The following is an 11,348-nucleotide window of genomic DNA, read 5'->3' as shown; positions in this document are numbered from 1 at the left end:
TCCAAAAAAAAGGCTTGTGTATAGAAACAGCTTACAGTTCAATCCAACAATTAAAATATTTTGTGCAATCATATTTAATGTTTTGCAAATAAATATTTAAACAATACACCATCACATTACCTCTAATCTGGGCTAAATTAAAAATTTAAACATTTCATTCACAAGGCCAATACATTGTATATGTAAACACATCTCAGTCAAATCTTACACTCAAGGTGGCAAAACAAACAGTTACTGAAACCACACTGGCTTCAAAGCTGCTTTTAGTTAAAATCACAATAGTGAACTTATCAGTGCTCACAAATCAGCCAAATTTATATTACATATAGTTAGTGATGCCAAATAAATTACTGCATGAACTATTCTACACAACATGCTTTATACACGACTGGAGATTAAATACACTATTGCCCTTCTTCGTAAACCTCTCGCAGGATGACACGTAATGGAACAAACATATCCACACTACCAAAGCAAATGAAAAAATACACATTCAGATAAACATGACCAACTGGAAAAAAAACAGTAGGAAAATTGCAGTGCAAAAAAAGATGATCAGAGAAACGGCAAAAATATGCAGCCGTTTATAGATCCTGAGTTCCCCCTTTTGCAAAACATGGCATATCGTGATATGCCACACACACAAAAACTAGGTCTAGGTGCATGTTTCCTAAAAACAGCAGCATCAATTTCATTCCAGTGGTACATGCATAAATGGGTCTTGCAGTCCTGCACATTTGGACTTCTTCATCTTCTTGATTGCTTTTTGCAAGTCTAGTTGCTTGATGGGACGGATGTAGTCTTCATCTTGACTATCAAGGGATAAAGGGAGATTATATAGGGAACAGTGCACACTTTATTTAATATTTATTAAAATTAGTTTAAAATATTTGGACTAGACAGTATGTAAAGCTAAAAACAGTCACACTAATCTTAGGGTAGATGCAATATTTAATTGGACAAAAATGAAAACCAGGCTGTGAGGTACAGGCATACACTTTGTTCAATAGGTTTTTTTTTCCAGCTCCTATGTCACATCTTTTCACAACTGAACAATCTACAACAAGGTATGCAATGCAACCCACTGAACAGACCTATTATCCTTTATTCCTCACAATCTTGTTTCCATTCGTGTTAAATTAAATCCGCCCTGACTAAGGTCCATACTTCAAAATATGGAATCTGATTTTAAAAAGACCACGTAGGGCTGTCACAATTATGAAATTTGGCAGACAATTAATTGTCAAAAACAATTGCGATAAAGTTTTCACTATCAAAGCTTATATTTATTAGGTTATATTTTTGTGGGAGTTTGGCATCAGAGTGCTTGAGAAGCGCTTCATGCGCTCTTCCAGACAACAGCTGCTCTGGTTAACATTCGTGGCTCAGTGATGCTCGGAGTTCAACTGAATGACACACAAACGTGCCGTTCATTGCATTTATAAGCATTGCATCTCAAATAATCGCAGTTTGATCAAATAACCCAATGAGAATATTACTTAATAATCATGACATTATTATATTATTATTATTATTATAGACAGGCTTAACCCTATGTTGAGACATAAACTTCCTTTGTACATTTGATATTCCTTGTTACCGGCAGTACTTAAAGAAATCGATGCTTTTTTAAGACTAACATTTACCTTTCTTTGTTGTGCACAAAGTCGCGCACACAAAGCAGAGCGGCATCTCGACACATCTCTTTGAGGTCACTTCCTGAGAAGCCATCAGTCTCTTTTGCAATTTCACAAAAGTCCACAGCAGATTCCATCTTCAAAAATGAATAATGCCTCTCAGTATTTGCAACTTCCAATAACCTGACAGTTCATGGGAAGCCAGTGTGATAGATAAAATACTTACATTCTCATTCTCCAAGATCAGTTTCAGTATATCTTTCCTCTGCTTGAGATTCTACATAAACAAATGGCAATTCCATATTTTAATGGTTATATAGTGAAATCTAAAAATGTAGTAAGCCATAATGTCAGATGAATCTTACTGGCTGATTGATGTGGAATCTTGTGGGCATCCTTCGGAGTATAGCAGAATCAAGATCTTGTGGCCGATTGGTGGCTCCCATTATTATGACCTGTGTGCAGAGAACACAATCACAATTCTCACTTATGGTCTATCAGTTGGAAGAGAAAATAGACTTGCATCCATTGTCACTAATCAAAGCCAGTAAAACCTCACAAGGATTGTTCTAAAAATGCTGGAGCATTCTACCTGGCAGTTGAAGTCAGTGTCCAGCCCATCCCATAAACTCATGAACTGAGCCTTCATCATGGCAGTGGCCTCATGATCTGAACTTGAGCGATTCCTCAAAAAGGAATCTAAGACATGAAGAGGAATAGAAGTTACTCCAAATGGTCAGAAATAATGAATCTTTCACTTATTGCCATATTGTGTGACTTCAAATGAACAAAGAGAGCAGGGAAAAGTAAGATTGCAGGTTGATTTGTGATCCATAAATATGTGCCATGATGACACTGGCATGTCAACATTAAGGGTGTGTGCGGTAAATTTTTTTTTGTTGAAAAAACGAAATAAGCATTTACCAATCTCATCAATGAAAATGATAGAGGGCTGTAGCTTGATGGCCAGAGAGAATACAGCTGCAGCTAGTTTTTGGGACTCTCCATACCATTTGTCTGTGAGAGTGGAAGGCTGTAGGTTGATAAAACGGAATCCAGCCTCTTTGGCGGTGGCTTTGGCTATAAGAGTTTTTCCACAGCCTGGGGGTCCATACAGCAACACTCCTGAGAATAGTAAAAGTAAATCATTTAGTGTTTGTGTGTAGTTGAGTGGAGACACACTTTATGGAAACATTTCCATCTTAGTCCCTACCTTTGGGTGGCTGAAGAAGCCTGGATCCCTCAAACAGATGCCTCTTCTCGATTGGAAGTATAACTGTGTCTTTCAGTTCAGTTATGACTTCATCCAGGCCTGCAATGTCACGCCATGTAATCTGTGGGCAGACATGAATGATTTGTGTATCTTGCCTTTACTTAAAACAACAAAAACTGGATATAAATTACACTGAGTTGCTCAAGATCCACAATATACACTTGCATGTCTTCTAATAATTCTGTGAACAAGTTCACCCAAAAAAGAAATTCCTTCATGTCAAGTTGTACAGTGAAAAAGGAGTTACATTTTGGTCTGTTCTTAACCAAACCGACTGGATCACTTCAAAATACATGGATTTAACAACTGGAGTCGTATGGTTCTCTTACGAGAGGTTCTCTCGTATTGCGTAAGCTAGCTTACGCTACGGGAAAGATTCATCTTTTCTGAGATATTGAAGCCAAAAAATTATCCTTAATTTTTGTATCCATTGTCAACGCAGTGCGGCAGCTGCAGACCTTGAGCAGGGCTATCTAGCGAGCTCATAGGTTGCTCTGCGGCAACTGCTGCAGCCTATAGACGAGCTTGGGCGAACTCGCATCCAATGAGAGGCGTCCGCGCGCTCACTGCATCAAAGCCCGCCAAATGGGCGTGACTAGAGTGCATATAAGCGTAGTTCGTAGGCTGGAACCCTGGTTTTCATCTCTTCAGCGAAGCTCTTCGCATCACTGAACTGGAAGCCGCGTCGCCGTTCGAGGGGCATCAAGCAAGCGTGGACAGCGCTAGAAGAAGCCGGCCGTCTTCGCCACCTTCAGCCGTCCTGCGAGCTACGCCATCCGGCGACGTATCCTTTTTAAAAGCAAGCTAGTTCCTAAGAACTTCACAAAAGAGTACGAGCGTCTTTTTTAAGATGCCTCGCTCCACTTGCGCCTCATGCCGCGCTCCTCTCAGCACCGGAGACCGCCACATCATCTGCGCTCTCTGCCTGGGACTGGGGCATGCAGAGCTCGCCCTCGCCGAAGGCGGATGTGATCTCTGCGAGGAGCTGCCGATGTCGACCCTGCGGGCTCGACTCGAAGCGCTCAGGACCGAAGCCGCCGCGCCGCCTTCCGTTCAGCCGCGCAGAAAAAAGCGCCACTCTCAAAGGCTGCCGGAAACAATGGTAGAAGCGATTGCCTCGCCGGAGCCCATCCCTCGAGCATCGCCTTCACCCTCCCCACCCACCCGGGACGCGCAGTTGCCGCCGAGCGGCTGCTCTGCTGCCATCTCGGACGAAGAAGCGGAGGATAAGGGCTGTTCCATCATGGCTTCGGACAGCGAGGAGTGGTCAGGCTCACACGCCTCCTCCTCGGCCCAGGAATCCAGCAGGACCCGCGCCGGAGTCGAAGGGGAACTAACACGCCTCCTCACACAGGCCGTCGACCGCCTTGGGCTCGAGTAGTCACCGCCCCTTGAGCAGGCACCCAACAGACTTGACGGCTGCTTTCTACAGAGCCGCCGCCACGCAGCACCCGCTACCCGGGCCGCTCCCTTCCTGCCGGAACTCCACGCCGAGCTTTCCAAATCATGGAACGCGCCTTTCTCGGCCAGGGTCCGATCCCACGTCTCCACCTCTCTTGCTTCGGTGGACGGCGCCACTGAGAAGGGCTACGCTTCCATCCCTCCGGTCGAGGATGCGGTAGCAGCACACCTTTTGCCCGCCCTCCGCGAGATGGCGGTCTAAACCAGTGCTCCCGTCTAAGGCCTGCAGAACAACTTCCGCCTGTGTTGGCCGCGCCTATTCCGCCGCCGGCCAAGCTGCATCTGCTCTGCACTCTATGGCCGTCCTACAGATCCTCCAAGCGGACCTTCTGCGGGAGTGGGATGAGGAAAGTAGGCATCCAGAGGCGGTTGCAGACATACGGAGTGCTACGGACCTCGCCCTCCGCGCTACCAAAGCTGCAGCCCAAGCTATAGGGAAGTGCATGGCCGCGCTGACTGTGACCGAGAGACATCTGTGGTTAACGCTAGCCGACATGGGAGAAGCAGAGCGCTCTACGTTCCTCAACGCACCGCTCTCTCCATCCGGTCTCTTCGGCTCCGCGGTGAGTGGTATCATTGACCGGTTTTCAGAGGTCTAAAAAGCCACACAAGCCATGAATCTCTTTCTGCCTCGTCGCGATAGCTCCTCTGCAGGCCGCTCACGTGATCAGCCTCCTGCACGAGCCTCTTCACAGCGCCCAGCTCAACAATCTCAGACTTCTCAACGTCGACAGGGCGGCCGCCCTCGATCGCGCTCAGACAGCCGCCGCAGACCGCCGCCCCCCCGCGGGCCTCGATTTAAGGTAACGCTGAAACCAGAGCAACCGAAGTCTTCCTAACTTTGTTGAACAAACGACGGCTCAGTCCCGCCGCGGCCGGACCACCGTCAAAGCTTTGCCCCCTGTCAGTCCCCTTCTCTCAGGCTACTACAGTGGTGAATTTAGAAGCCAACAAGCCGGTGACACTGCCCGCTTGCCTGCACTCAAACGCCGTTTTCATGGCGACCCAAATAAATCTTGTAAAGCGCAAACATGTCTTATGTGTAGAAAATGTGCCCACAACCCAGTGTTCGCCCCTACACACAAGCATAACACATCCCGTGCCCCTATCAGAGCACGCTCTCATAAAGCGGTTACGAACCGCTCGAGCGTCAGAGTCAATGAAGTCGCCCACAAATGCATGCGCGCGCCCATTCTCTGGCCGCTCTGTCACACGACCAGCCCTATGTGTAGAAAACGTGCCCACAATCCAGTGTTCACTTCTGCACACAAGCACTGCATGTCTCGTGTCCCCACCAGAGCACGCTCACATAAAGCGGTTACGAACCGCTCGAGCGCTAGAGTCAATAAATGCGCCCACGAATACGTGCGCGCGCCCATTCTCTGCCCGCTCTGTTACACGGCCAGCAAACATTCCTCTGTGTGTAAGTCCCGTGCCCATGACTATGCTTGTGCATCACGTAACAGATGTAACAGAAGTCACTCACAAAACAGCCTGTTCATGCTGTCTGCGAGCAATCATGCATGAACACACTAAACGCGCTCACACATTTTGTTCAGCGCTCTGTGTGCGGCAATCAGAGCGAATTGGCCATTCACCCTCTAGCGTTATGCTTCAAAGCGTGGGAAGCTATTCCAGGGATATCCAAGTGGGTGTTAAGCACAATACAACAGGGCTATTTGCTACAGTTCGATCGCCGCCCTCCTCGCTTCAGAGCGCGCTCGAAACCACTGTGAACACGGAAGCAGCGTGCATGCTTCGTTCAGAAATAGCAAGCCTTCTGTGCAAAAGGGCCATAGAGAAAGTGCCACCCTCTCTGAGCGAGTCGGGGCTTTACAGCCGTTATTTTCTTGTTCCCAAGAAAGACGGCGGCCTCAGACCCATATTAGATCTCAGGGTTCTGAACAAGGTGCTTGCAAAAAGACCGTTCAAAATGCTTACAATCAGGAAACTCCTCGCGCATGTGCGCCAGAGGGACTGGTTTATTTCTCTCGATCTGAAAGATGCATACTTTCAGATTCAGATAAATCCCCGTCACAGGCCATTCTTGAGATTCGCCTTCGACGGCTAGGTTTATCAATACACCGTCCTCCCGTTCGGCCTGTCCTTAGCACCCCGTACTTTCACGAAGTGCATGGATGCGGCGCTCGCACCCCTGTGGAGTCAGGGTTTGCGAATTTTGAACTATTTGGATGACTGGCTGATTATGGCACAGTCACATATGGAGCTTCTGTCTCACAGAGCAGTTCTCCTCAGCCATCTGAACAGTTTGGGTCTTGCAGTCAATTGGACCAAGAGCTCACTACAGCCCAGTCAGACAATTTCCTTCCTTGGAATAGAACTAGACTCCGTGGCAATGACGGCTCGCTTATCTACACAGCGCGCGCGCCGTGTTCAGCGACTAGCCGCATCTTTTCAGATGAACAGCCTCACGCCTCTGAAGAAATTCCAGAGAGTGCTAGGTTACATGGCCTCAGCCGCAGCAGTACTTCAGCTGGGTTTACTGCACATGCGCCCACTTCAGCATTGGATAAACACCCGCGCGTCTCGCCGGGCTTGGGCCACAGGCCGCCAGCCCAACAAGGTGACTCAGACCTGTATATCAGCTCTGCAGCCCTGGACAGTGGCCGAATGGTATCAGCGGGGAGTGACAATGGGAGCTGTATCTCGCCGAAGTCTCGTGCGCTTTCTCCCGGTCATTCAGGGTCACCACGTCCTGGTCCGTTCGGACAACAGATCTGTGGTATCCTACCTAAACCGTCAGGGCGGTGTCAGATCCAGGAACCTCTTCCATCTGACGAAACGCATACTGAGTTGGTCCCAGTGCCACCTGCGCTCGCTGAGGGCGACGCACGTGCCAGGCTACCTGAACGACGGCCCGGACAGACTGTCCAGAGACAATAATCCCCCAGGGGAATGGTCCCTGCACGCTCAAACAGTCCAGACGTTATGGCACCTATTCGGCAGAGCAGAGATAGACCTCTTTGCGTCCAAAGAGAACTCTCACTGCCCAATATTTTTCTCGAAAAGCGAGGACGCGCTGGCCCAGGACTGGCCCAGGACTGGCCCAGACGCCCGCTTTACGCCTTCCCTCCCGTCTCGCTATTGCCACAGGTAATGCAGAGGATCAGGGAAACGCGTCACTCGGTGCTCCTCATAGCCCCGCGTTGGGAGAATCAGACATGGTTCCCGGAGCTTACGCAGCTGTCACTGACAGCGCCGTGGCCCATCCCAGTGAGAGCAGATCTCCTCTCTCAAGCTCGCGGCACAATCTGGCATCCCCACCCAGAGCGCTGGATGCGTGGGTGATCAACGACTACCCGTCGCTCTGCCAGAAGGAGTAATAAACACCATCATACACGCTAGAGCCCCTTCCACGAGAAGACTCTATGCGTCAAAATGGTCTGTGTTCTCAAAATGGTGCACCGACAGAGACCTGGACCCACGGACATGTGGGGTGTCGTCGCTGCTCGTATTCCTACAAGAGCTGCTGGATAAGGGCAGATCCCCATCCACGCTCAAAGTGTATGTGGCGGCCGCTGCGGCGTTCGCTGAACCCCTGCACGGCCAGTCATGGGGTAAAAACGAGCTGGTCATCCGCTTCCTCAGGGGAGCTAGAAGGATGAACCCCCGCGCCCCCATCGGTTCCTATCTGGGATCTTTCTATAGTTCTCGAAACTATGAAAGCCCCCCTTTCGAACCACTTCAATCCGTGGATTTGAAATACCTTTCACTCAAAACCGTTTTTCTGACTGCCCTGTCATCAGTCAAACGTGTGGGAGACCTTCACGCGCTGTCTGTCAGCGCTGCGTGTCTTGAGTTTGGACCAAGTGACTCCAAGGTCATTTTAAAGCCTAGACACGGCTATGTTCCCAAGGTGATCGGTACTCCTTTCAGAGCACAGGTCATTTCCCTATCGGCGCTGCCAGCACCCGATAGCGAACGCAACGCCAATCTCCTTTGCCCGGTCAGAGCACTGAGATTGTATACTGCGCGCTCCGCCGCTTTCAGACGCTCTGAGCAGCTTTTTGTTTCGTTCGGAGGGCGCACCAAAGGTCTCGCCGCCTCGAAACAGACACTATCTAGATGGATAGTGGACGCTATTGCTGCTACATACGCGTCAAAAGACCTGCCATGCCCGTTGGGCATTAGGGCTCACTCCACTAGAGGCATGGCATCCTCGTGGGCATGGTCCAGCGGGATTTCCATTCACGACATATGTGTGGCAGCGGGATGGACTTCCCCTCCACCTTTGTCAGATTTTACAATATGGAAGTGCCCGCTCTGCAGGCAAAACTACTAGCGGTTTAATACGCTACAGCTCCCCTGGTGAGCTGCACTGATGGGTCACATTCCACACAGACCGGCACCGCCGCTCTGTCGTTCCCTTCCCACTATGTGCTTATGTATTACACAATCAATGACCCGCATTCTTGCCGGCCAAATATTATTTCCCCACTCATAAGGGCTCCCCGGGTCCCCCTTAATTCCCTGGGGCTCATACAGTGGATGCTTGGCGCGCACGGCGTTGACAATGGGTTCCCGTAGCGTAAGCTAGCTTACGCAATACGAGAGAACCTCTCGTAAGAGAACGTATCGTTACCTAACGTAACCTCGGTTCTCTCTAGATGAGGGAACGAGTATTGCGTAGCCGGCCGTGCTCGCGCCACGAGCGACTTTTTGCTTCAGTCAATGAAAACCAGGGTTCCAGCCTACGAACTACGCTTATATGCACTCTAGTCACGCCCATTTTGGCGGGCTTTGATGCAGTGAGCGCGCGGACGCCTCTCATTGGATGCGAGTTCGCTCAAGCTCGTCTATAGGCTGCAGCAGTTGCCGCAGAGCAACCTATGAGCTCGCTAGATAGCCCGCTCAAGGTCTGCAGCTGCCGCACTGCGTTGACAATGGATACAAAAATTAAGGATAATTTTTTGGCTTCAATATCTCAGAAAAGATGAATCTTTCCCGTAGCGTAAGCTAGCTTATGCAATACTCGTTCCTTCATCTAGAGAGAACCGAGGTTACGTTAGGTAACCGATACGATTACTTTTATGCTGCCTTTATGTGCATTTTGGAGCTTTAAAGTTTTGGTTACCATTCACTTGCATTGTATGGCCCTACAAAGCTGAAATATCCTTCTAAAAATCTTCATTTGATTTCACCAGAAGAAAGAAAGTCATACATATCTGGGATTGAATGAGGGCGAGTAAATGATCAGAGGATTTTCATTTTTGGGTGAACTATTCCTTTAAAAATACAAACATGCTCAAACACAAGTTTTTGTGACAAGTGCAGTTTGATATAGAAACAGAGACTGGCTCATCTTGTTTATGCTGCAACATTTTTCATCAATAAACAGGGATCGCTATTTAAGCCAAATAACCACATGGTTGTCACAAGGAAAATTATTCTTTTTAATTAAAAATAGTGTTAAACCAGCTGATGACATAATTTCTCACCTTCATAGTCAAAGGGACCACAAGATGAGCTGCAATGCTCATCTCATATTCTGAAAGCTTCACATTCTGCACACCTATCTGTCGCATGAGTTTCTCTGCCTGTAGAAGTGCACCAAAAGTTGGCTATATATTATTAAACTCCAGTCTTTGCTGATGCTGACAAATATAAAACTAACCACTTGTACCATGATTATAAAAAAAGAATGACTGTAAAACATTTCAAGGCTTCAAATTTACATTTTGTCTTATACACTTGAAATAAATATGCAATAATAATAAATGTAATGACTTTAAACTGGCTAGTCTAAATAAAAAGCAAAATACCAAGAAACATATAAAAAGTAGCTCAACTATACTGCATACCTGCTTTTGAGCCTCAACTTTCTGTTTTCGTGTTGGATCGATAGCATCAACCATCCACTTAATGGTAAAATAGGTGACGGCACCAAATATTGTGAGGCGGAACAGTAAACCTATGACCTCATTCCTGCCCAGAGGGCGGGTGATATTGTCAGTTGGAATCTCTTTCAACACCATCTTCTAACATTAACCTGCAAAAGAAAAACAATGCAGGTATTAATATTAAAATAGAACTATGAAGTCCTGATGGTGTTTACAGACCTTAACAGAAACTTGACTTTAACATTAAAAAAAAGAGTGTGAAGAAATGTTATATCTACAATACATTGAGCTGTTCAGATGTGAAAGCCAGGAGACACACAGGAGCACCTGATACAGCTGAAGCCGCACATTGCACATTACACCATTCCTCCACACAGCAGGTCAACTTACTGTTCATCTGCCTGGTTAACATATTTGCGCAGCTGTTGTTTGTTCTCATTTTCAGAACAAACAACTGAAATCTCTCTTATTGTATTAATCAGAAGAGAAACCGGCGCAGCTTGCTTTCGTTTTCACTGAAGAGCCCTTGCTGTTACTAAACCGAGAGGTTGCTTAGCTTTGACCTTCTTCGTGTAAATACTTTATCTCAAACAGAATATACAACTTAAAATGCTTCATCAAACCGAGCGCTTACCACAAGTGACTTTATTCTCTGGTCTTGGCAATGATGTTTAGAAAATGCGGCTTCCTTCTAATCGGTCTCTTCATTTACTTTCAGCGGTCAGACCTGCATGACACACTCACCTCCGCAATAACTTTCTCGTCACCCGTGAACACTCGAGCTCTGGGCACTACTGCCCTCTACTGACTCGGATGAGAAAAGGAGAACACAACTGCCTTGCAAGCCAGATGGTCTTCTAAATTAAAGGTGCACTCAGTAATTTTTTTCCTCATTAAAAAAGTTTAACTCCCAAAGACATGATTGTAATTTTGCCAGATATGTAGTTAATCATGACCACTCACATTAAAATAAAGACTTAATATCAGTAACCTTATAAAAGCTGTTTTATTCTACATGGTGAGGGTCTGCACATGGGGGCTGCCATGTTAGATTCACATGACCAGCCGAATACTGTTATTTGACACTTGCACTCATTGATTAAAGTAATCATGGCT

General features: G+C 47.3%; 1 protein-coding gene across 1 annotated transcript; it reads right to left on the bottom strand.

Moving 5' to 3' along the window:
• Positions 1-135: 135 nt before the first annotated feature.
• On the bottom strand, positions 136-11,000 carry LOC127627212 (outer mitochondrial transmembrane helix translocase). The gene is made up of 10 exons (XM_052103504.1): positions 10,867-11,000; positions 10,194-10,381; positions 9,831-9,929; positions 2,851-2,971; positions 2,562-2,762; positions 2,230-2,336; positions 2,003-2,092; positions 1,864-1,914; positions 1,647-1,774; positions 136-812 (listed from the first exon to the last, which is right to left on the bottom strand). Exons 2-10 carry the CDS (start codon positions 10,365-10,367, stop codon positions 692-694), a joined length of 1,092 nt encoding a protein of 363 aa, XP_051959464.1. The 5' UTR covers positions 10,368-10,381; positions 10,867-11,000; the 3' UTR covers positions 136-691.
• Between the last annotated feature and the right edge of the window lie 348 nt (positions 11,001-11,348).

Source organism: Xyrauchen texanus, chromosome 33, assembly GCF_025860055.1.
Source record: "Xyrauchen texanus isolate HMW12.3.18 chromosome 33, RBS_HiC_50CHRs, whole genome shotgun sequence".
In the NCBI taxonomy this organism is placed as follows: Eukaryota; Metazoa; Chordata; class Actinopteri; order Cypriniformes; family Catostomidae; genus Xyrauchen; species Xyrauchen texanus.
The sequence above is the reverse complement of the archived record's forward strand: the minus strand, read 5'-3'. Positions and strand labels throughout refer to the sequence as shown.